The sequence below is a fragment of the Pelodiscus sinensis genome, chromosome 4, assembly GCF_049634645.1.
Source record: "Pelodiscus sinensis isolate JC-2024 chromosome 4, ASM4963464v1, whole genome shotgun sequence".
Lineage (NCBI taxonomy): Eukaryota > Metazoa > Chordata > Testudines > Trionychidae > Pelodiscus > Pelodiscus sinensis.
In genome coordinates, this window is record NC_134714.1 from 87,439,287 (window position 1) to 87,466,061 (window position 26,775).

The 26,775-nt window shown below is 45.9% G+C and overlaps 1 protein-coding gene across 11 annotated transcripts in view; it reads left to right on the forward strand.

Annotated features, from left to right (window-relative positions):
- The window catches only part of SHANK2 (SH3 and multiple ankyrin repeat domains 2), a 690,873-nt gene that overhangs the window by 141,988 nt on the left and 522,110 nt on the right, over positions 1-26,775 (forward strand). For all 11 annotated transcript variants that reach the window (XM_075927697.1, XM_075927699.1, XM_075927698.1 and 8 more), the window contains one exon: positions 3,243-3,320. In XM_075927697.1, coding sequence (XP_075783812.1) covers positions 3,243-3,320 — 78 coding nt within the window. The remainder of the gene's footprint in view (positions 1-3,242; positions 3,321-26,775) is intronic.

The following is a 26,775-nucleotide window of genomic DNA, read 5'->3' on the forward strand; positions in this document are numbered from 1 at the left end:
AGAACACACAGTATCTTAATGATCAAATTATAGACCAAATCATGAAATTTGAAATGTTAATATGCAGGCTTGTAATCCACATTTCCCATATTTTTAGGTAGAATATGTTGGAATGCTGGATATTATATGAAAGACATACAGTACATGAGCCTAGGTTTATCTGGTATGCATTTGAAATAGGGGTCACTTGCTGGCATGCTACAACAAAATCCCTATCAACTTTATTTAAATCTTTAGTTCGTTAGGCTATAGCACTTGCATTTTGTCTTGGATATTAAGATGTAAAAATCTTAAAACAAATGTATATAAAGTCTATACATTACTTCATATATTTAATGTAAAGTCTTTCTTGCCTGTCCCTGTTTAGCACTGTAAAGTGCTCTCTTGCGCTGAGCGTTTGATGCAATTCTTAGCACAGGTAAAGGATACTATATAGCTAAACCCCTACCAAATTAATGGCCATGAGAAAGGTGTTCTGGACTGTTTTGAAATCTGGATTCCTACTGTGAAATCTGGTATTGCATATGCTTTTAGCCTATACTATACACATTTTATGGGGATACCAAACTGGGAGTCCTGACTCTAAAGGGAGTTGCAGGGGGAGTTGCAAGGCTATTTTAGGGAGGTCAAGGTATTATCACTCTTCTGTGCTGCCTTCAGAGCTGAGTGGCCAGAGAGTGGTGACTGTTGGCCGAGTGCCCAGCTCTGAAGGCACTGCCCTACCCGTAGGAGTGCAGAAGATTGGCGATATCATACCGTGCCACCTGTGCTGGGTGGCCAGAGGGTGGCAGCTGCTCATTGAGGGCCCAGCTCTGCAGGCAGCAGCACAGAAGTAAGGGTGGCAATATCATACTCTTAGGCTACGTCTAGACTACGGGGTTTCCCGCAAAACCCCCACCATGTCCAAAGGACGCGTTTGGCTTGAAGAATGCAGGAGTTAGGGGAGAGGAAAGGGAGTGTGGAGGCGTGGGGGCTCAGGGCAGGGGGTTGGGTTTTGTGTAGGAGATCATGTGGGGGGACTTGGGGGCTGGGGCAGTCCTGGTTATAATCAGTTACCCCACCCTGAGCTGTTCCTATTTCCAGCCAAATGAGAGCTGTGGGGGCAGCATCTGCAGACAAGGCAGCCTGTGAAAATCCCCTGCTGGGGGCCACATTCTGTAGGGACATGATTGCTCTGCAGTATGTCAGTCTGGCAGCCCTAAACTGCTGGCGAGAGCCCCGCTTAGAATGCACATGCCCCTGGCAGTGCTAGGGCCAGTCAGGCACTGGGCAGCCAGCCTGGTTTCCAGCTCCTGCCCAGGGAGTGCAGCAGCCCCACCCCCTCTCCTCTCCGGTGTCATTGACCTAAAGAAGCAGCAGCCCTGGCTGCTTCCAAATTCCCTGAAGTAGTGGAGCTCTGCCTCTAGCTCCCTGGCCCCTGCACCAGCACTATTTGGGGAACTGTTACGCGGTGTCCAGAGCCCCACCCCAGACACCATTTCCTTATTGGTATGGCATACCGGGATGCGCCGCCCTATTTTCACCAAGGATCTGTTCAGTATATCAGAAAGCAGAATGAAGAAAATCACTTTTAAGGGCACTCACCACATGCACACCGATCTGCGAATCAGAATTTGAGCTGTAAACTTGTCACAAAACCAGAAAATTATGTTTTCTGTTATCTATAATGGCACACTTACTATTATATGTATAAGTAGAAGATAGTTCAATAGCAGCAGATAGTCAACAAGCTATCTTGTTGACTGGAACTTTGTAATGCAACATGATAACAAATCCAAAACACACAGCCAAGCTAACAGAAACATACCTGACAAGAAAACATAAAAACATTTGGAGCTGTGGACTGGTCTAGCGTCGGTCCTGAGATGAACATTAAAGATGGCATGTGGAAATAGAAGACTATATGTGGATCAATAAAAAGTCAAGTGTGCTGAAAAATGTGCCCCTGCCTCTTCCTCTGAGTATCCCCTCAGGCCCCTTGGACAATGCCATCCCCTCTTCTTCTGCTGGAGTGCAGCCTGCAAACAGAAGCAGCAGAGAGGCCAGCCTTGACCTCCTCTGGTCTGTCTAGTTCCCTGGTTCAGGACCAGTCATTGTTTCTTTAAAAACTGCTAACTGGTTAGTTTAATATATATGCTGATACATCAAAATAAATGCACACATACAGTACAATTGAGATCATAATCTGGCCTCTCTGATTAATAGCTGTCTATATTAATTATTTAGGGACAGCTTGTGGTACCCTTGATCATGTAACACAATTCATTATTCCTTGAACTGTCCCCAATAAGTTGGAAGGTATCAACATAAGCAAAGACCTTTAATATACAAAGTTGTATTTGAAAACACTGATTTTACTGTAAAATCTGGTTTGCTTAATAACTTAATGGAATTTGTGTAATATGTTTTTCTGAATTGTTAGCAAGGTATTTACGTCTCAGTAAGTATTGCTGTCCCTTAGTTGTTACTTATAATTGCATGCATGGCAGGGCTAGTGTCCCTAGTTGTGTTCATTCTCTCCTGAAGCATCTGACATTGATCGTTGTTGGAAGACAGGATGCTGACCTAGATGGGCCTTTGGCCTAACCCCGTATGACCTTTTTTTTATTTTCTTATGCTGTTTCCAGTACACTGAAAACTTGAACAGTGCCCAAAACTGCAGTAGCTAAGAGTTTTCCAATTGTATTGAAAATTTAAACTATTCTAATCAACTAAATACTCTGATTGGAACAGAATTTCATATTTCTTGGACTGTTTACATATTATTTTATGTTCAAATTATGTCAAATAACCACCAAATTTTACAATTTACAGACTCTCTTTTAGGGTATTTCTAGACTACCCGACATAGTCAATGAAGCGGGGATTTAAATATCCCTGGCTTCATTAAAATAAAAATGGCCGCCGTGATGTGCTGGCTCAGCTGATCGTCTGCACAGCGTGACAGTCAAGTTGCGGATCAGTCAACAAGGGAAACCTTTGTCGACCGCTCCTGTAAACCTCATTTCATGAGGCATAAGGGAGTGGTCATGTAGTCAGAAGCATGACTAGACATACCCCTAGTGATTAAAGGTTACTAGCAGGCTGCACCCTGTACTTGCTATGCTTGCTGACCTCCCCTACCCTGGCCGCTTTTGCTTTCATGGCCAGAGAACATGATGATGTCATTCTGTCTCCCGGCAGGAATTTTTTTTTTATATATAGAGAGATAATTAACAAGTTCTTCCTTCTCCATTTTGCAGGACAGCTGTGCAAGAGTTCTATTGTTCCGAGGAGCCAACAAGGAGTTAAAGAATTATAACAGCCAATCTCCATTTCAGGTAAAAAAAAAAAAAAAAAAAAGCTATTTTTCAGGTTGAATTTTGCCCTTGAGCAGAGGATCTGAAAAAGCCCTATGTATTCTTAAACCCTGTTTTGACTTGTATGACCTATTGGACTTGACCTGGCCTTCTGTATGGGGTGCCAATGGGGATTTACCAAGGAGCCTCATCCCAATTCAGGATGGTGTCGTTTTAAGGGGGTATAGAAATTTAGTCTTCCTTAGCTCTATTGTATTCATTTAGATTGAACACATATGCCCAAAGAAGCAAAGGTGTTAATATAACCATAGTATAATATGTACTATTGGTGTTAATGCCTTGTTTAGTGATTATCTCAAGTATGGTGCATAAGCAAGTGTCAAGCTTTTTTCGGTGTGATAGAGTTGCTGCCTTTAAACCACAGGGGTTCTGCATTTAGTCTTGGATGCTGTACCATGAAGGATGTGCAGTCACCATGTCTGGAGGAGCTGCTGCTAATTTGCTAAATCACTACTCTCCATTTGACATTCTTTCCCCTATCACAGTAGTATCTGGTATTCTAGTGCGAAGTAGCAGAAACAGTTTAAAGCATTTCCATTAACAATGAGTTGGATCCATAGACTCTTGCTATGTGAGTCATATGTCTCTTTAAGAGATTGTTTGGATTTTTTTGCTTTTATTTCCCCTTGGAGAGTCAGGTCAGTGTGTGGCATATCTACACAGGGGTTGATTGTTAATCCCCAGAAACATATACTAGGCTGCTCTGAAGCCAGAAATCAGGGATGCTAGGAAGAAGGAAGTAAAAGTATCACTGATAAAAGCAAAAAATAAAGTGGAATATTCCATGAGATTAGCCAGTGTTTACCAGAAGTTTGTTTGACAGTTTTCTCATATTGCAACAACTCTGAAAATCTTAATTAAAAAATCCGAAAGGAAAAAAGTAATCTGGCCAAGGGAATGTCAGGGACCATTAGATACCATGAAGACAACCTCTTTTTCAGAACCTGTGTTAGTTAGTCTGGACTTTAATAAGCTATTCATAATGCAAACTGGTATGTCAGACATGGAATTCAGAGCTATCCTACACCAAAAGAAGAGTATTCAATGATATGACACAAGTAGAAACTAAGAGAAAGCGATGCAGTATGATTGAAAAATGTCTTATTGTGAAATGAGTACTGGAAGTGTTAATATAGTATTTCCCAAGTGAGCCCCCTTTCAGGAAAATGAAAGCAATTGCACCCCCTTTCAACTATGCAATGTGCTATAAAGTTTTCTTCATTTTAATTCTTATATCTATTACACCCTGTTCTTAAGCCACATTAGATAACACCAGCATATAATTCATATATTCTTTGAATAGCGGAGTCCTTTCTTATATGCTTTGAATAGTGGAGTAGTTAAGTAATGTTGATGTTTAAAGGTACATAATTTACATCTAAATTAGCACCAATGAACATGAATGGAGCCAGCCAATAGTACTTCTGAGCTAATGTTAAAAAGGTCTCTGAAAACTCAGGCAGATTCTTCCTGCATTGGTTTCACTTGCTTCAACGGAAAGTTTTCCAAACCACCATATCAGCTTGAAACTAACTTTAAAAAAAAATACGAAAGGTGAGACTTTGGAGAACAGTTAGGAAACCCTGTATGCAACCCTGGCCAGTTCATTGCTCAAAACTGGGGACATGTGCCATGCTTTGGGATATTATATCTTAGACACCAGATTCACACTTGTAATAGATCACCATCCAGTATAATCTGGCACAATGCAATGTAATACAAATGTCCAGGTTTCTAAATGCTGTTACACACTATAACTTAATGGTTTAAAGTAAGATGAAGTGGGAAATCAACATAAATATTCAGGCTACCTATCCAAAAATGGATTTAGAAAAATGATGGAAGTAAAAGAAATGAAAGCATAAATTCTTTCTTAAGGAGAGGGGCATGGGCCTTTGTGGTATGTCTCTTTAGAAGATGTTAGATTTTTGAGTTGTTTTATTTCCTTAGAGAATCCATTTTCTTTACTGTTCAGAAATTTCTTGTGGTGTGAGTAAACATGATATAAATGGTGAATAAAAGGTAGGTCATCCTTTGCTTGATTTTTCTCCTATTATGTCAATCACCACAGTAGTCTGTCTCTGTGTCCTTATCAGAAAATTAGAAAAAAGGACAAATAGGCAAATGCATATATCTGTGTAAAAGCTATTGCTGGTGATTGTCAACCTCTTCATGATTGTATGGGTCAGATTAGCCAAATCCTTCTGGAAGCACAGGCACAGCAGGTTAGCAAGTGGGAGGTAGAAGCCACAGGAGAAGTAGGCTAGTTGGGGAAGTGCTGCTGCATAGCTGACTAGTGAGACATATCCCATTATTATGGGATAAAATTCCCTACGTATATTAGGCAGTCATTTATATTATTTGCATGGATTGTTTTTTTATTGGGGGGAGGGGAGGTGACCTTTTCCTAAGGTGAAGAGGACTAATGCATTCAACTAATTTAACACTATCTGGATGGGAGCACGTTATTCATTATAAAGCTGCCTGTTTTGTATGTGTATGTCCATATTGCAGTTAGCCCATGTCATCTGACTTGGGCTTGCAGGACTCAGGGTAAGGGTCTATTTAATTGAGGTGTAGATGTTTGGCCTCATACCTCTTCCCTTTTAGGGAGGAGGGTCCCAGAACTCAGGCTCCAGCATGAGCCCGAATGTCTACACTGTAATTAAACAGCCATCTAGTCCAAATCTGAGTCAGCTGACATGGGACAGGCACGGGTTTAATTGCAGTGTAGACATACCCTAAATGACTACAGTGTCATGGTACTATATCCAGTGTAGATATTCATGTTTCATTTTTAGTTGTGGAGAATGTTAAACTTGGGGAAGCTCTATTTTCTATAAATGCAGCAGAGGAAAGTGTAATGGCAGTATTGCGATAAAGAAGCATTAAAATTAATTCACTGCCATCTGTCTTTATTTTGTTGACCCAGTCGATCAGACAACACAAATGGAACCGTTACAAAATTATGCTAAAACCCCTTGAGTTAATAGGATTTTTCATACTAACAATGTTTATTCATGTAATCAGCAGAACTGAATGCTGAAGCCTCTTCTGTGTCCATAATGATGTGCAATGTAGCTACAGCACGTTTTTGTCAGCTATTTTCAACCATATCATCACAGTTATAGCTTATTTATGTTTTTATAAAGTCAGAAGGAATTAGTCTTTCTTGAGGAATAGCTATCTTCAAAATGTCCAGTATGAAAACTGGCCCTTTCTTTAAAGTATTTAAGCACTTCTTGAATTTTGTGGGTGGTTTTTAAAAGTCTATCTAAATGTCATTTTTTTAAAATTTGTTTTTTGGGAAACAAAATTGTATTTTGCATGCCAGCTTGTGTCCCAGGTATAAAGAGTGTTATGATGTGTTTTCTTTTCTGTATGGTCTAAGACATAAAAATAAAAATAAAATAAATTAAAATAAAAAACAGGAAATAAAAGATTCCTCAGATTTTGGGGACTTGAGCCTCCAAATTCTTACTCCTGGAAGTAAACTTTGCTCATGGAAGCGGGATCATTAATCTAATTAAGAGTTTGCAGGACTAGCTCCTTAGTTGCCTTTCAATTATCTAACGTAATTGCTGTTTTAGGATTAAATTCTTGCTTGTTGGTTGTAGATTAAAAGAAGGTGAGTCCCTTCTGCCTGTTTTTTTGGAGAGAAGAGGAAGTAAGGGGTGGCCTTCCTGATCCCATGGCTGAATGGAAAAGGGCATAAGTGGTGTTGTCTTCAACTGTGGCTAAAATCAAGAGGGACAAAGGGGCTCATGAGATTGTAGGAAGGCCTATAAGCAGTTGCAAAGCTGCTTCCCTGTGAACATGAAGAAGAAATCTAAGAGTGAATCTTTGACTATTGCAAAATACAGGACTATGTAGCACTTTAAAGACTAACAAGATGGTTTATTAGATGATGAGCTTTTGTGGGTCAGACCCACTTCCTCAGATCAAATAGTGGAAGAAAATAGTCACAACCATGTATACCAAAGGATACAATTCAAAAAAAAAGTAATTGTATCCTTTTCTATATATGGTTGTGACTGTTTTCTTCCACTATTTGATCTGAGGAAGTGGGTCTGGCCCACAAAAGCTCATCATCTAACAATCTTGTTAGTCTTTAAAGTGCTATATGGTCCTGTATTTTGTTTCAGCTACACCGGACTAACACGGCTACATTTCTATCACTATTTGACAAGTGCTGCATTCTTCTTTCTGTCTTATAAGATTCATCTGTTATTTTCACCAGTTTTAAGAAGATTTTTTAGAAAATCCACAGTATTCAGCCAAGATCAGCTATCTAGTACACACCTTATTTTCCTCACTCATTTTATGCTGTTAGATTTATTTCTAAAGTGATCTCTTCTAAATATTACAGTATTAATCTAGTAGTTCAGGAGCATGTTTTGCAGTATACGTGAGCTACTAAAGTTCTGTAGTGCAACTCAAAGTTGGCATATGTCATCTTATTTGTCAGACAACAATCTCAAATTTTGAAAATGGACAGTAACCCTATACAAATATTGCATATATTTTCCTATGGATTATTACATAAACAAACTCACTACAGTATTAGATGGAAAAAACATCCATGAGAATAAGAACTTTAAAACTTGTTAGGATGCATAAAATCCCATCTATTTAAATATGTGTAAGAACAACCTTGAGAATACATTCTCGGTCCAACACAAAGGGTAGAGCTGTCTTTGAGGGTGCAACATGTGTCAACATGAATATCATACTTACATTGCTTATACTGTACAAGCTGCTGCAGAAATATTCGTGTCAGTAGTAACCCTGTCAGTGGCAGTACTGGTAATGCTGACTATTATTAAGGTTGCTGACTTACTGTTATACAACTCTATTTTAGTTGCTTATTACTTTTCTAAAATTCAGCTGTTTGTACTGATTTGTTTCCATGCCAAATTTCTGCCTCATGATGAATTTATTTGGAAAACTTCAGCCAAAACTATTGAGTCATTTCAGAACATGGAACCAGGGAAAAATATGTTCTGCCCATGTTAAATTAGTTTTAATACCCCCCCCCCATGTTCTGAAGCAGGGACCTCAAGTTTGTCAATTGGGCGGCCTCTATGTCAGGTATGTGCCTTTTCCCATCATTGTAAACATTTTCATAATTTCATTAAGTTACGTAGGCCTTTGGGGGAAAAAACAGTTTGCATATACTTAGTAGAGACATTTTTTATTTTAGCTTCTAAAATCTCAGAAAATTCTATCAGCACCGTGCATGCATGAGCCCCTCACAGCACCTGATCAGACTGTGCATGCATCATCCCCCACAGAGTGACAGTGCATGCCTCAGTCCAGGGCCACTTCCACCAAGCTTCTGTCCCCATCCCCTGGGTACACCACATCCTTACTTCTCCCTCTTCCTACTGGAAGTGCTAGGAGGGAAGGGAAGGAGTAGATCAGTGGAGGACTCCTGCCACTCTGGGCTGATCCGGGGAGAAGCCAGGAACCAGGGTGTGTGGATCCACCTCCTCCCTGGGCCGGATCTGGATAATGCAGGGTAAGTCTTCTAGTAGTCAATATTTTAGTTTCTCCATATGGCTCAATGTGTGGCCCCAGCCCCTATTTGCTGCCACCGCCACACAAATACTGACGTGGAGACAATTATTAATTTCCTCACAAGCTTTTCAATGATGCTTAGCGTTATAGTAGCCAAATGCTTCACAAATATTAACAAATTATCTATCTTTGTTAGATTGGACATGCTTAATCCCCATTATCATTAATGGACGTTGGAAACTCCATTTAAGTGAGGACATAACTTTTAACTTATATCCTCTCTGATGATCTAAAAAGGACAGTTTGCTTTAAAGGCTTCCCTAAGACTAATCTTTATTTTACTAAGCTTTCCTGGACATTTTCAATTCTGTAAATGTTCTCATTGAGCAATAGTAAGATTTTTTTTTAAATAAAAGGGTAATGATTCTTACCTACAAACAGTCTTCTTGTCAAAGCCCTTTCACCCCCCCTTCCAAAATACCTGATAACATTCCACAGTGTGTTAGGGTGTGGAGAATCCCAGTATAGTGCAGTTTCCTGGTGCACAGGGCGCTTAGACTTACCTCATGGAATCCCTTATTTCAGCCTTCTCCACTTCAACTGCACACCTGTACAGCAGAATTGATGTGCATGTGTAGAATTTGTTCCTAATAGTTACACTTGGATTAAGAAGGAATAAAATTTAGGAAGCATCTCCTAGATTAAAAAAAAAAAGATAGATAATTTAATCTAGAAGTATTATCCTGTAAAGATCATAATAAGCAAAGTCAGTAAGTACATGTTTTCTTTTCTTTTGGCCAGAAATTGATGCCAGAGAATGTTTTGCTACAGCATAATGAAGTATATGCTCTGTTAGTAGAAGATTTAAAAATAGGTGTAGAGGATGGCCTGTGAGGTGGTACAAAGCTCAGTTCATGAGGATGCCAACAAGCAGTGTAACTCTGTAGCACCTTACAAGCAGTGTAACTCTATAGCACTTTCACCAGAGGCTGGCCTCAAGCCACTGAATTACAGTGTCCCAGATTTTGGAGATGTGCAGATCTAGGATAGTGGGTTGGCCTGTAGTAAATAAAAGAGATTGGTTTTGAACCCCTACCAAGTTGGTGACAGATTGAGTTTTCATTTGGTCCCATCTATTCATTTCACGTTTTAATAAAACTAAAATGGGGCCCACTTTCCTAGTACACGTTTGAAAACTATAAAGGGTTTAAAAATATTAAAGCAATTTGACCCCGTGATGTTCTGTGGGTGCAGGTTGGTTGCATGGTACTGACCTTTTTCCACTTGAAAGAAGCAGGCAGATGAGAAAGTAAAATGAAAAGTAAAAGCAAATAGTACGATTTAGCCTGAAAATCCAAACTTTTTTTCACATTAAAGACAACTAAAATACATTCAGTGCTGTCCTAATAATGCTTTGCTGAAGAAACAGTTGCCATAGTTACATGTTTTTGGATTGTGAACGGGTGAAGGAGATGTCCATAATATCCTCTCTGAAGCTGTGTCTGTGCTATGAAAACTGTTGGAGAACTTTCTCTCTAACTCATCCCTCTCCCTGTTACACTGAGAGTGCCTCAACTGTTCCTGAATATAGCACTACTGTGTGGGAGACAGACTGACATTGAGGGATCCAGGAGCCAATCTGTTCATGTATTCAGAACAATTAATTACAAAAACGAACCAAACAAAACAATTATGTTAAAAGAACCGTAAAGTTGTAAAGTACGGCATTCCAAACTTAAGAAATGCCAGAATGAAGTGTGCCTGTGCCGTTTTAATTTGATTCCCTTGTACACATCCATTCAGATACTATCGTTAATTACATAATCCAACACAATTTTCTCCACCAAATGATTAAACTTTAGCAATGTAACAAATGTAGATTGGGATGAATCCATTAACTATCTATATATTTTAGGAATGTATGTCTTTCTGTCGATGTGTGAGTCTGTTTGTTCAAGAACTCCTCCTAATGATAAGAGCTAGGACCCCCAAATTTGGTAGGCATCTTCCTTTTATCCTAATTTAAAGCAAGGTCAGGGTTTGGTTTTGCCAGGCTAATGGATGGGCCTGGAAGTAAATTGTTTCTCATAAAACAGAAAGGGCAGGGTCTAGTAGCAGGAGTTATACTGTGGAATGACTACAGGGGGGAGTAAGGGCCCCACTGGGAAACCACTGGCCAGCAGAAGCCGACAACCTGGCCTGCCCCAGGGATCAGCTACCAGCTGCTGCATGCACATCCCCAGCTCTGGGCCAACCCGGGGAGAAGTCAGCAGCCAGGGAACATGACTCCACCCCTGCCCTGGGTCAGACCTGGGCAATACCAGTTAAGTTTACTAGTTTACATAACAACAACAATAATAATTAATAATAAAAATAATCATCTTGTTAATATGGTGCATTAAATCCCAAGGAATCTCAAATAACTTTTCAAACAATGTGGCTAGGCCAGGCCTGGGCAAAGTACCCTCCACGGGCTGGATCTGGCCCACCAAGCTGCCAGATCTGGCTTGTAGATGCATTGGGGAGTCTCAGGCAGACTCCCTCCCTGCCCCCTGCATTCTGCTAAGAGAAGCTGCCATTGTAGGGCTCTGAACAGCTGTGAGCCCCAGGGAGGGGAAAGAGGCTTCATGCTCTGCCGCTGCCCCCAGGACAATCCCATGGGCCAGTTAATAGCAATAGTGAGGTGGAAGACATTTGGCCCAAAAAAACATTGGGAAAAGGGCCTGTTTGTGAATATGTAATCACTTTTGACCTTTTTGAGATTTGCTTGGCTGTGATTGCTCCAGTTAAATGCCTAGAGTAATTTCAGAGTAAGTGTAGTGTAGCAGAAACTCTGTATCATTCTTACATTTTTCTACAACAATTCTGCTGAATCAAATTGCATTTGATGGTGTTCTGATTTAGAATAGCATTTACAGGAAGGGAAAAAATAGGGAACTTAAGTTAAATATATTTTATTATTGGCTGTCTCTTACGCGTTTCATCTGATGTTGCAACCACGCATTATCTAGTTTCAGTTAATCCTCCCTTAAAATTACTGCTTAGCCATCTAGCAGTAATAAGGATTATATAATAAGTAGCTGTTGATAGATCTTTCCCATTTTACTGGATTTTGCCATGGAACAAGACTGTAATTCTAAATCTACATATTACAGAAATGGCTCTTCCTTTCCCATATTAATTATTAAAATAAAACTCGGGGATTTCATTATGCATCTGGCTTGTGAATTCTTCGCTAGGTGGCATTTGTAAGCTGTCAGAAAAGCACAGAAGTGCAAGTTCCTGTCTTTAAGGAGTGAAAGAGATCAGGTTTTCACATACTTGGAGTGAAAGAGGAGGGAGGTTTAAATACAATTTGATATTAAGTAGGTAAGCCTAACAAGAAATCCTGCTTCTCAGCTACAAAGTACACCACCAGGTAAAATCAATAATGTTATAGTGGGGATTGTTTTGCCAGGGATGGATTTTGCCTGTTGTCCCTAATGACCACTCCATTACTTTTTTTGAGGGGGAGGGGCTTTCTTATGATCTATTTGTCATTTTTAAAGTAATAATTGCTGGTAAAATGCTTCTTATATCACAGCAGGTCCTCTTATCATATGAATTAAGTTTGTATTTTAGAGCCCAACAAGTGAGATTTAGAAATGATTTATTTGCTTGTTGTGAGAAAAAGGCTTACATTTTTTATCTTCGTCCAAGCAGGCTCTGTTTAATCTTGAGACAGTATTCAGTTATGGCTTATTTATGAGAATAGTTGTGTTTTAAGAACATAACTTGTGGTTTTCATGAAGGAGCAGGATAAAAACCATCAGATTCTTCTTTTAAACAATATTAAGGTCCCTGAAAAATGGGTGTGGCTGTCTAATACCTCTCAAGGAATGTCAGTTATTTCAGGGATTCTGCAGCTCTTACTGCAGGTTCACACACTTTTTTTTTTTTTTTTTTACACATAGTGCATGCACTCACAGAGTTCACCAAAGGATACCTCCCTCCACAAATAAGAAGGGGTAACCCACCCTGGAAATAATACTATAACGTTAGTGCCCCATTTGGAAAACAATGAACTGTGAAGAAGCTTTCTGTAAAAGCATTCAGCAACTCACTCAAGCCCCTGTTTTGGTGTACACTGATCCCATATACTGGGATAGGAGTTGTCCTTTATCAAGAATGTGAGAGTAAACTCCAACCAGTAGCTTTTGCAGTCGAGGCCTCACATCACCTGAGAGAAATGACACTGCGCATCTATTGGCCTTCCCATCATTAAAGTGGGCTGGGACATGGAGATTCCATGACTACCTCTGTGTTGTCGAGTTCATTGTAATGACTGATAATAACCCTTGATGTACATTAAGACAACAGCAAAATTATCCTTAGCAGTGCACCTGTGGTGAGTGGCACTGTCTGCCTATGATTTACTTTGCAGTAGGGATGTGACAGTGTACCTGTTTACAAGGTTAATTGATGAGCTTTTAAGATGTCTCCCCATGCACACTGGCTCCTGCAAAGCCTCATGTTCCCCCCAACTAGTACAGTGCAGGAAGGGGGACAGGAGCCCTATTCCCCGCCCCACACGTGTAACATAACTAAATGCATTTTAGCATCACTACCTTGAAGTACTGACCCAGTTGAAGAAATGTGGATGCACGTGCTTGTTCAATGGCTACATTCTAGGACTAATCACCCAACGATTGGAAGCCGGCCTGGGAGCGCAGACACCCACCCAAGACCTTGGAACAGGTCCAGAGTAAAGTCACGGAGCTCCACTAGGGATATGTCCAGGCCACAGAATGCAGCTATTATAAGGAGCTGCACCAAATACTGGGGGAGAGTATGGGGAAACATCTTCCCCACCCATCCTCATTGACTCCAGTCTTGAGACCCCCGTGATCACCCAGCCTGAGGTCTCCACAAGGAGGAGAAGAAGGGCCAGGGCCAGCTGGCGGCAGAGGAGGAGGAGACGGACACTGTGACCCTCTCCCTGGAGCTGGTGCCTGAGAGCCAGGATATCTCCCAGGCCTCCTTGGACCCCTGGGAGGGATCTTCAGGTTAGTGGCCTCACTTTGTTACACACACAGGGTGGGGGAGGGGAGTGCACAGGGGACAGGAGTCAAGTGTCGCTCAGGCTGCACATCGTTTGTACGTGCAACCGTCTGTGCACGTGCCGTCTGTGCACGTGCAACCATGTGCAGCGTTACTGTGTGGCACATGGACACAACAGGAAGCCCCTGAGCACACCTGAGGTCCTGCTGCCAGGCTCAGGGGAGGCCACACACATCCTGCCCCAGGAGGAGGGACACCACAGCTGGAAGCAGTTTAGTCACAAGAGTGCAGGCATGACCCCATACAGACCGAGGAGTGCTGTACCTACCTGTGACCGTGTCCCCGCCCTCGGCCCGTCTCTGGGCGGGGGGGGAGGAGTGGTCACTTGTCTTCCCACGAAAGCTGCTCAGTCTCGGGCGATGAGCCCGTTCATGGCCAGCGTTCCCTCGGGAGGAGAGAAGGAAGGGGGGCCTGGGCCCGCCCTCACTCCCGTACCCCAGCCCAGGGCCCTGAGGATGGAGACTACTGTTAGTCTCGGTCCAGCTGGTGGGGGCGTGCCCCTAAACGCACCAGCCCACGGGCTATCTCGCCGCCCTGCCCTGGGCTGCTTCCTTCCTTTCTCCTACCCCGGTTCCAGGGTGTCAATCCTTCCCTGCCGGCCTCCTCTGCTGACGCTCGCAGTGTTCCTGCGGCTCCTCCGCTGCCGGGTTGCCCTCCGTCGAGCCCGTCGGTGTCACTCCCGGTTCTCTGCCCACTGGGGAGGGTGCTCTCTCGACCTCCTCGCCGCCCCCTGTCCCTGGCAGCCGGGCAGCTTTTATGGCTCTCGGCCAGCCCGGGGGGGGGGGGGGGTTACCGCCCCAAGCCTTTCCCTCCCTGCCCCCTCGTCCACGCCGTGCTCCGTTCAGCTGTGCCGCCGCTCCTCCCCAGCTGAGCGGCGGCCCCGATCAGCTGATCCGCGGCTTTGCTTAGCCGTGCCGTGGAGCTGCCCCGCTGAGCCGCGGCGCCTGAGCAGCCGGCGCAGCGGCGGTACATACTCTGTTGCCCTTCTCCCAGGGCACAGAGTCTTGGGGGTTGGGTGCGGGGTCTCAGTGCCCCGCCACACATCCTCCCCTTTAAGATCCCTGTTACTTCTGTGTCCTCATTCTCTTCTTCCTCATATCGTCTGAAAAAAAGTCTGCATTCTGGTGCTGTGTTCCTGCCCTATAGGCCACTTCGAAGGAATATGGTTGCAAGGTTAAGTACTACCTCATTAACCGCGCGTTGGTGTCTTTCATAGTTTGTAACCAGCGCAATGGGGCGTGGTCCATCACCACCCGGAACCGGACTCCTAGGAGGTAATAGCGCAACATCTCAATAGCCCATTTTATGGCTAGGGCTTCTTTTTCTATAGTGGAGTACCTGCCCTCCCGTGGAAATAACTTTCGGCTAATATACACTACCGGGTGCTCCCCTAGGCCTTCCCCCTGTGATAATACTGCTCCTATCCCTGTCTCTGAGGCGTCCGTTTGCAAAGTAAATGGCTGGTTGAAATCGGGTTGGGCAAGGACTGGTGCGTGGGTTAGGCTGTGTTTTAAGGCCCGGAAAGCTTCCTCGCATTCCGGTGTCCACCTTACCTTCTGCGGCATTGCCCCTCGGGTTAGGTTCGTTAGGGGAGTCGCGAGTGTCGCAAAGTTGGGGACGAAGGGACGGTAATACCCGGCCAGGCCCAGGAATTGTCGCACCTGCCTCAGTTCTCGGGGCGGGGTAGTCCCTCAATGCTCCGATCTTATCGATCAATGGGCGTAATTGACCCCTCCCGACGGTGTACCCCAGGTACGTTACTTCCCGGGCTCCGAACTGACATTTGGCTGGATTCGCCGTGAGCCCTGCTTCCTGCAGCGTCTGGAGCACCGCCTCTACTTGCTGAAGGTGCTCCGGCCAGGTTTTACTATATATGACGATATCGTCGATGTAGGCTGCTGCGTATTGTCCGTGGTCTCTCAGGATCTTGTCCATCAGGCGTTGGAAGGTTGCAGCTGCCCCATGAAGCCCGAACGGCATACGTACAAACTGATACAACCCAAAAGGGGTTGAGAACGCCGTCTTCTCCCGTGAATTTCTTGTTAGCGGTATCTGCCAATATCCTCGTGTCAGGTCGATAGTCGAGAGATATTGGGCTTCCCCCAGTCGGTCGAGTAACTCGTCCACCCGGGGCATGGGGTACGCGTCGAATCGTGAGATGTTGTTCACTTTTCGGAAATCAATGCAGAACCTCCACGACTTGTCATGTTTCGGGACTAATACTATCGGGCTCCGCCAGTCGCTGCGGGAGTCTTCTATCACCCCCCACTCGAGCATGCGTTGTACTTCTTCTTTTACCGTGTCCCACATTTTCCTGGGTAGTGGGCGGATCTGGTCCCGCACCTTCTTCCCAGGTTCCGTTGCAATGTGATGGTATATTTCCGTCGTCTGCCCGGGTTGGTCCGTCATTACGTCCGGAAATCTCCATAATACGTCCTCCATTCCCTCCCTTTGGGCTGCCGACAGTGTGACTTCTATCTGGAATGGGGCTGTACGGCTGTAGTTCATTGCTTCGGGCCCTAAGTCGGTACCGTCGGGAGCGGGACTTACCAGCAGGCCCTCCCGGTCTTTCCACGCTTTAAGGAGGTTGACATGGTAGATCTTGGTACCTTCTCGACCCCTTGTCAATCTTATCTCATAGTCCACGTCCCCTATCCTCCGGACCACCTCAAAGGGGCCCTGCCATTTGGCCAACAGCTTTGAATCTTGCGTGGGCAATAGCAAAAGCACCCTATCCCCGGGCTCGAAAGTACGTAGGCGTGTGCTTCCATTATAATATCTAGCCTGTTTTTCTTGAGCGGCCCGTAGATTTATCCTGGCGAACTCCCCGAGTTCATGTAGTTTCTGCTGGAGACTAAGGATATACTGGACCGACCCCTGTACCCTGCTAGTCTGCTCCTCCCAGTTCTCCCGGATCACGTCGAGTATCCCCCGTGGCCGTCGTCCAAACAATAGTTCGAACGGTGAAAAGCCTGTGGATGCCTGGGGGACCTCCCGGATTGCAAACAGTAGAGCCGGTAGCATCCTGTCCCACTCCCCGAGGTCCTGATCTACAAACTTGCGCAACATCCCCTTGAGGGTTCTGTTAAATCTTTCGACTAGTCTGTCTGTCTGGGGATGGTAGACGGAGGTTTTTAATGCTTTTATTTGGAGTAGCCGGCATAATTCTCCCATGAGGCGGGAGGTTACGTTTGTACCCTGATCTGTTAGGATCTCCTTGGGTATTCCCACCCGGGAGAAGATCCTTACCAATTCTGACGCTAACGTGGGAGCAGTGGTATTCCACAGGGGAACTGCCTCCGGGTAACGGGTGGCATAGTTGATCACCACCAGAATATATTTATATCCCGTTTTTGTCCTCTCGAGGGGTCCCACTAGGTCTAGGGCAATGCGCTCAAAGGGGGTTTCTATCACGGGGAGGGGCACTAAAGGGGCCTTGGGTATAGCCTTAGGTCCGGCCTTCTGGCATTCGGGGCATGACCCGCAGAACTCTTTTATCTCGTGGTATACTCCGGGCCAGAAAAATCGCTGCAACACCAGCTGCAGCGTTTTCTCGTAGCCCAGGTGCCCTGCCCACGGGTTGGCGTGGGCCACCTCCATCAGCTGGTGCCGATACCCTCAGGGCACTACTAGCTGCCGTATTATTTCCCCCGTATCTGCTCCCCTCGTTACCCGATATAACCGGTCCCCTTGTACCTTAAAGTATGGGGGGTTCGCCTGCCGTTCCTCAGTGTCGCTCCCCTAAGTGATTTCCCTTGCCTCTGACCAGGCATGTTGCAGGACCGGGTCCCCGCGCTGCTCACGCAGGAAGTCTCCTTCCCATAGCCCCAACGGGGTGCTTTCCGTGGGCCGTTCCCCTGTGGCTCCCGATGTGCCTTCGCCTGGGTCCTCTTCTGGTCCCCCTATTGGGCTCGGGTGGGGGTCCTGGCCGGCCCTGGTCTGGCCCACCATCCCTTCGTGGGCGGGCATCTCAGACGGTCGCCAGTCCCTCAAGGCTGTTTCGAACCCCGCCCAGTCCCTTCCCAATAGGACAGGGTATACCAGCTTTGGTGCCACTACTACAAAACACCAGCTATCCCTGTTTTCGTCGGCTATCTGCACCCAGGTTGTAGAGTACCGATGTACATCACCGTGTACGCATTGTACATGCACTGGGGGGCCCCGAGGGCTACCCTCTCCCACTAGGTTCTCTCGCACGATTGTTTGGCTGCACCCAGAGTCTACTAGCCCTACTACTGGGTGGTTGTTGACGCGGATCCTCCGCAAGATTCTGTTGCCCCCCCCTCCTTTTGGTGCATTGGCTCGCCAGCCAGGACGTGTGCATAGGTGCAGTCCATGTATGGGCAGTCTTTCTGGAAGTGACCTTCCTGCCCGCACCGGTAACAAGCCCCTGCTGTGCCGCTGGGGCGCTCTTTGGTAGCATCCCCCTCACTGGTGGGGCGGGTCTTATTCTGGGCGTTATCGTTCGGGGGAGTCGTCCAGGCTGGGGCTAGCCTCCGCTCCTCACCCCGGTCTCCGCCTTGCTCCGGCCGTGGCGTCGGGTTCACTCGGGTTCGCCCAAACCGCGGAGGTTCCGGTCTTGGGGGAGGGGGAGAATGGCCTACCTTTGGTTGAGCGTCCACCGTCTCTGCCGCTTCGAAGTCATTCATAAGTTCAACTGCTTCGTCGATCGTAGACGGGTGGTGGCTAGTCTAGTACTATCGTTTCCGCCACTTGAACTCCGCTCTTGTGCTCGGGTTCAAGCCATCTCCATGCGACTTCTTTCAGTCGTTGGGCCACCAATCGTGGCCTGGCCTTCACCGGGTATCGTTCCTCCCGGAACTTTTGGCGGTAAGTTTCCGGGGTGATACCCAGTTGATCCAATATCGCCTCTTTCACTTTGTGATAGTGAAGGGCGTCGCGGGTACTCAGACCCCGGTAGGCCAACTGGGCTTGCCCTGTTAAGTATGGGGCGAGAATCATGGCCCACTGTTCGACTGGCCACCGGGCGGCCGTGGCCACCCTTTCAAAGGTAGTTAGATACACTTCCGGGTCGTCAGCCGACCCCATCTTCGTGAGGCGGATGGTCACGGGCGGGGTGTATTCCCCCTCTCCATCGTCTTGCGGTAGCCCCGCCATACTTCTGGCGGGGACTCCATACTGCCGGGCCCACCGCTCCTGCTGAGTTTGAAATTGCTCCGCCAGGTCCCTCACTAGCTGCCTCTGTTGTTCCTGGTGTTGGGCCGATAGCTGTTGGATGAGCAGCATCTGCTGTTGTTGGTTTTGTCGTTGCTGCTCTGTGAGCCAGGCCAAAATCTTCCCCGGTTCCATTTCTCTCCTTGGTGGTCGCGCCCTGTCCGCTTTCCGGATCTTAGGCGTCTCCCCCTCTCGTCTTGGGGTGAGGCCGGGGGTAAACCAAGCCGAGAGCGTAAAGGAATACGGAGGGAAAAAAAGAAACGGGTCCCCGTTGCGGGGGCGTCAAGGGAATTAGCTTCTTGCCTACCCCTACGGGCTCCCTGCCCTCCCCTTCTTCCCCAGGGATACGGGGTGGTCCTAACGTACCCACATTCTTCGCCACCTTGTGACCGTGTCCCGGCCCTTGGCCCGTCTCGGGGGGGGGGCGAAGGAGTGGTCACTCGTCTTCCCACGAAAGCTGCTCAGTCTCGGGCGATGAGCCCGTTCATGGCCAGTTTTCCCTCGGGAGGAGAGAAGGAAGGGGGGCCCGGGCCCGCCCTTACTCCCGGACCCCAGCCCAGGGCCCTGAGGACGGAGACTACTGTTAGTCTCGGTCCAGCTGGTGGGGGCGTGCCCCTAAATGCACCAGCCCACGGGCTATCTCGCCGCTCTGCTCTGGGCTGCTTCCTTCCTTTCTCCTACCCCGGTTCCAGGGTGTCAATCCTTCCCTGCCGGCCTCCTCTGCCAACGCTCGCAGTGTTCCTGCGGCTCCTCCGCTGCCGGGTTGCCCTCCGTCGAGCCCGTTGGTGTCACTCCCGGTTCTCTGCCCTCTGTGGGGGGGAGGGGGGGCGCTCTCTCGACCACCTCGCCGCCCCCTGTCCCTGGCAGCCGGGCAGCTTTTATGGCTCTCGGCCAGCCTGGGCGGGGAGGGGTTTACGTGCCCCGCCCCCTCCTTGCGTCTACTGCCCCGCGCCTTTCCCTCCCTGCCCCCTCGTCCATGCCGTGCTCCGTTCAGCTGTGCCGCCGCTCCTCCCCAGCTGAGCGGCGGCCCCGATCAGCTGATCCGCGGCTTTGCTTAGCCGCGCCGTGGAGCTGCCCCGCTGAGCTGCGGCGCCTGAGCAGCTGGCGCAGCGGCGGTACATACTCTGTTGCCCTTCTCCCAGGGCACAGAGTCTTGGGGGTTGGGTGCGGGGTCTCAGTGCCCCGTCACACTAGCATAGAGGCATGCCTGCACATGTGAGACAGCAGCCGCTCCCATAGACAGCGCTGTGAGCCACACCTGTGTGTGTGGACCCCAGGGAGGCCGAGGCTGCTCCCGGCTCCTGTGCCGCCAATGAGGGGATTCCACTGTGTCTGGACACTCCCCTTGGCTGCTTGTCAGTGGGGGTGGGAGGGAGAGTGGGCAGCACAGTCCTCTGGGCACATCAGGGCCCCTGTGAGACAAAGGCCACTGTACAGGCCGCACATGGCCTTGCTCCTGGGACATCCCCCTCCTCTGAGCTGCGAACTGTTGGTTGCTGCTCTCAGAGGAGTGCATGGCCTCAGGGGCTGTGTCTGCAAGGATTACTGACTGCCTCTCTCTCTCTCTCTCTCTCTCTCTGTGTTCTCCACAGGGACTGAGGGCCAAACCACACCCACAGCCACCTGCCAGAGCCCGGGCACCCCGAAGGTGTGCCAGGGTGCAAGAAGAGCTTATACACCAGCATATCAGTGTCCTGTGTGACATTCACCAGACCCTAGCACACAAGGTCCACACGGATTTGACATGGCATGGGGAGGGAGCAGAGGCACAGCGGGGGCTGGGGCAGGTGGATGGGAAATGGGCATAGCATTAGAGTGGTGGGACCGCGCATGGGACCAGTTGATCCAGGGGTGTGACAACATGTGCTCCATCATGTCCCGCATGATGGCACACCCGCATGATGCTGCTGCTCCTTGCTTCCACCCTCCTGCCCCCCATGCTATGCCCATTCCCCATTCGCCCGCCCCCCTGCTATGCCTCTGCTCCCTCCCCTAGCGATGCCCAGGCCCCCTCCCCAAGTGATGCCTATGGCCCCTCCTCCTGCCCCTTGACAACCCTGATCCCACTCCAGCCTCCCTCCCCCGTTCACTCTGGACCCACCCAACTGCAACTTCAACGAGGTACCTGCATCCAAGGTTGCACATAGAGCTACCCCCTTCCAGTTGTTATCCCTCTCCCAGTTATGAACCTCCCTCCCCCTGCCCATCTTTTCAGGATGTTTCATTAATACAGACTGCATCTTTTTGAAAACCAAACAGGTGTGTTTACTGAGAGGTCAGGGAGAGGGTGAAGGGAGGGGTTGTGGTGGGGAAAGGATAGGGCTGCAAGCCAGAGATTACTGGGGAGAGTTACTGGACTCGTTAAGAGAACCTGTCCCTGAGGGCCTCCGAGATGCATACACCGGCCTGATAGGCCTGGCGGATGGCAGCTGTCCACAGCTGCTGGAAGGCTCACCCCTCGTGGCCAGCATCCACCTTGGGAGGAAGGCCTCCCCTTCCTTTCCGCAATGTTGTGGAGGACACAACATGCCGCAACCATCGTGGGGATGTTATGCTCCCCCACATAGAGGCAGGTCAGCAGGCATCGGAAAGGTGCCTTGAGGCAGCCGAAGGCACACTCCACCTGGATCCCAGCCCGTTTCAGGTGGGCATTGAATTGGTCCCTGCTGGGATCCAGGTAGTCAGTGTACAGCTTCATAAGCCATAGGGTCAGAGGGTATGCTGCATCCACCACGATGCACAGTGGCATCTGCACATCGGGAAATTCACGGAGGGGGAAAAATGTGCCCGCCTCCAGCTTGCAGTACAGGCTAGAGTTTCTGAACACTCGGGCATCGTGTACCCTGCCCGACCACCCAACAAATATGTATGTAAAGTGTCCCTGGTGGTTGACCAGGGCCTGCAGCAACATCAAAAAGTAGCCCTTTCGATTAATGTACTGGGCTGCTCAATGTTCTGGTGCTCGGATTGGGATATGGTTCTCATCAATGGCTTCTCTGCAGTTTGGGAACCCCAGGGCAGCAAATCTGGCCTTGGTCATGTCCAGGTCTCCCAGACGGATGACCCTCTGCAGCAGGATCGAGTTGATGGCTCTCACCACTTGCAGAAGGTGGCAAAGAAACACACAAAACATAGAATGAGAGAGGGGTTGCCTGAGCCCTTGGGAGGTGCCTGCCATGCTCCCTTTTCTGCCCCCCTCCCCAACACCCTAGGAGGGTCCCCAGAATGAGCTCAGGATTCAACTCGTGCAGGACTAAAAAGGCAAGTGGGAGAAAGTGCTGCAAAAACTGAAGCATGGCCATGTGGGACCATCGCATGCCCAGGGGCAGCTCCGACTCCATGGCTCAAAGGAAAAACCTATGGCATCCAAAAAAAAGAACAGGGTAATCACAGCAGGCACTGCTAAAGCTTTGCTGTCCCTTGAAGAGGTAGCAAGCAGGCAGCAGAAGCAGAGAAATGGCTGTCCAGGAGGTCCCTTTAAGTGCATGTCTCTGCAAGGCACCAGCACTCGGAAGCAACTGGTGACCTAAAGCCCTGCCTGACGTGGTACCAGGTGGCCTTTTATGCGAGAGAGTGTCCAGTCAGTCTGGATGCTCTCTTTCGCAAAAGTGCATCACTTTTTCGATGCGCTGTTGTGTATGGACACTCTCTTTTGGAAGAAGTTTTTTTCAGAAGATCTCTTCTGATAAAAGCCTACAATCTAGATGTAGCCTGAGAGGTCAGCTATCAAGATGGTAGTTTGTTTTCTCTTTTTATTCCCAGCTCTCTTGTGGTAAAAGAGCTTGGGGATACCCCTCTGGAAGAAATCCAAGTGGTTTCTTCCTGGGTTCAAGTAGAAAGGGGTTTTCTTTTGTTTTACTTGGTTCTGACAGCTCCTTCCTAAGGCAGGGGATATGTGACCTTGGGGATATTTTTTAAGCAGAGGCCTATAGAGGCAGGGTATTTAAGGTCTTTTGTGGGCTCTCACATTCTGCACTTGGAGTGACAGAATGGGGAACAGCCTTGACTAGGTCTTTTCTTCATGGTCACTAGAACTTGACCACTAGAGTTCTGTATCCGGACCTAGTGGTTGCTGACCATTTTACTTGTTATGCCCAGGCTTATCCTGCTAAAGCTTCCATGAAGCATTAGGTAAATGCTTGTAAGAAAGCCATTCAGTAAGGTGGGTTCTATGCACAGTTATTTGTTCTGAGAAGCCTGTTTGGCAGTTTATTTCTATTTTGGGGTGTCTTCAGATGGGGCACCTCCAGAAACATATTTGGGATATGTGAATCACCTAAAAGATAAACTGAAGGACAAATATCAGATATCAAAGAAAGCATCTGGTCACCAGAGTCAAAAATATTATAAAACTCAGTACAATAATCAAGTTAGGTGAAATCTCAGTTTATAGGGAAAACACAAAATTGCAGATCCCTGGTCTGCAAACCCATTGAGAAGAAACTGGAAGGGGAGGGATATACTAGTACATCACATATGTCTGGAGGGCAGTCACAGGCCCACCAAAATTATCCACACGGAATCGATTATCTTTTACTTGTGGGTCAAGCATTGTTTCCTCATGTGTACCCTCCCCATCTCTTTTCCTTACTCATGTAAATAGTGCCCTGTAGGGGACTGCAGTAGGGCTTGGCCTTACATTTTTATTGTTTCAAGTGTGTTGTACTTTTTAAAAATAGACTTTTGGGACAGCTTACTGAGCAAGTTGCTGCTCTTCATGGGTAAGGAGGCAAGAATTGGATCCTTTTACATTAAACCCAATGTCTTATGTGTTTGGATAGCATAGAGTATGTCTACACTAGCTCATTAATTCGAGCTAGGTAGGCAAATGAGGTGACCGGAGTTGCAAATGAAGCCTGGGATTTAAATATCCCGGGCTTTATTTGCATGTTCCCGTCCGGTCGCCATTTTGAAATTTCACTAGCCCAAACTCACTGCTGCGCGGCTACACGCGGCAATGAAATGTTAATTAGAACTAAGTCCTTAGTTCGAATTAACTGTTACTCCTCATTCCATGAGGAGTAACAGTTAATTGGAACTAAGGACTTAGTTTGAATTAACGTTTCACTGCCGCGTGTAGCCGTGCGGCAGTGGGTTTGGGCTAGTGAAATTTCAAAATGGCGACCAGACGAGAACATGCAAATAAAGCCTGGGATATTTAAATCCCAGCTAGTGTAGACATACCCATACAGTATAATGGTCCTTTGGATGCTACTGCACTATACCAGATAAAGGTACATTGATTGTCACTGAAATGCAAAGTGAGCAAGGCAAACCTTTATCTAAATAATATTATAATAATCAAGAGAATGATAAAGAGCCTCAAAGAAATATTGGCCTTTTCCCATAATTTATATTTGCAGATGCTATAACTAGTTGTTGAACAAATGTATAATGGTTATTTTAGGATGACTGCCTGTCAATATCTGGCTACAGATGGCACCATGAATCATAGCTGGAAGAAAGAAAATGTTAGACACCAAGATATGGTTGCTAAGAGATTTTTGTACACAGTATGCTAACATGTGCTGGCAAATTTGGGAATAGCAGCAGTATGCTTTTTGAGAAGAAATTTTCAGTGGTGAAGAAATGATCTTCAAAAGGACTATTTAAAGGAAGATAGCATTATTATGCCCTCTGTTACCAAGAAATGAAGATGAAATTTTGATCTAAGCACATAGCATCCAAAAGGTAAATGTAACTCTACAATCCAATGGAGCAAGGCACAGCAAAGAACAAAAATTGAAAAGCAGAAATTAAAAAGAGCTTGTTTTTTTAAAGTATGCTTTTAGAAGAGATCAAAGGGGATAATGGTCACTCATAATTTGCCATATGCTGGAAGATAAGAATATTGGTATAAAGTTAAATGCTTTTCAAATATATAATATGTTATTTGTATTACTTTATATAATTAGATTTTTTCCCAATAAAATGTAAGCTGTTTGATACTGAAAATGCTAAGTAGACTTTTCCAGTTATGTTCTTTATTAACACTAGTGGTAAATTGGTTTTGCAGAAACTGCCAGCTCTTTAATGCCCTCATGCAGAAGTTAAATGTACATTAGGCTCATTGCTATACTTAATATAACTATCTATCAACTGCTGTATAAAAGAGAAAAAAGGAGTGCAAAGTAGTGAAACTCTAGATACTTCTTGTTCAAATGAGTTTTGGTAAAACTTACAAATGATAGAATACCTGAAATAATTTGCAAAAACTTCAATTTCCCAGTATTTTTTAACTCAATAATATATTTTTATAAAGAACGCGTTGGTATTCTGACATCCTGAATCATGAAATACAGGTTTTCAATATGAACCACAAATGATAATGCATAAATTAGGTATACAAAATATTATAAACTATAGGTTTCCCTTTGCCTTTATTTTTCTAGTTAGATGTGTTAGAGCTTGATTTAACAATTAATTTTTTTGTGTAGAAAATCTTGGATTTCCATGCATACATTTTCAAAGGAAACCTATGTAAGCCTATGTGAACCATATGTATCTAATATCAATGAACTATGATATTAAAATATGAACCAGAGGCTGCCAATGCACAATGCTATTAGAAAACTAAACATGTTCAGTGCATTCTACACCACTTTACATTAGCAATTTACATCCTAAATCTGTATTTTTACAATGTTGCAAGCCAAAAGCCAAATCACAGGTACAATAAGAATGTTTGCAAAATGCTGTTCCTTTTGATTACACCTTTTGATTTCTGAAAGTGAATAGTAAAATACAGAATCTAGAATTTCCTGACACATATTCAAGCTATATAGCTATAATATTTGCATTGAGCTTACAAACTGATTTAGATAGAGATTTAAGCTTTCCTCTTATTTATTTATTTCTGTGCTCTTAATCTTAATTGAAAAGTCCGAAGTGCAATTTGTGCTTTTGTGACTAGTATAGTAGCTATCAAAGTGTCACATTTCACTACAATGTTACAAAAGAATATATTTCCTAACAGCATTGAGCCCCAGATCTATTTTTGTGTTTACTGAATAAATAAATGTTCATACAACTTCAGAAACCTTTTATGTTAATGTAAGTCCAGTAATACTTAGTAAATACTTTTTTTCTTGCATCAACTGAAAAGAAATTAGAAAAAGAAAATTGCTTCCCATTATTTCACACAATAGCCCAATCTGAACCACTGAAATCAGTTTTAAGGTCTATTTTTTCACATAAAGAAGATCAGAAAATGGTATCACTTATTAGTTCATAATATTTTCCCGTATCTGTGCTGCATGGTCTGTATCCTCATGGTTAACAAGGATATCATGGATCAGACCATAACCACATGGCAGACACCTGCCTTGACACAATCCACATCTCTCAGAACAGATAAAAATATAAGGAAACAAAATTCTTTATTATGCACTCTGACATAGGGCTATCTGGGAGATACTGCTTAGAGAGTCAATTCGGGGCAAATTGCTTAGAGACCGGACTACTTACAGCCCAAGACTAGGGGTGTCCTACCATAAGGCACACCAAACCAGTCATAAAGAGCTCTTCTGTTTGCCACACTGGCTAACAAGAAGGCAGACAACATCAAAAGCTCCAGTTTTTCTGTGCTGCCACCAGTACCTCTTCTCATACAGATGAGAGG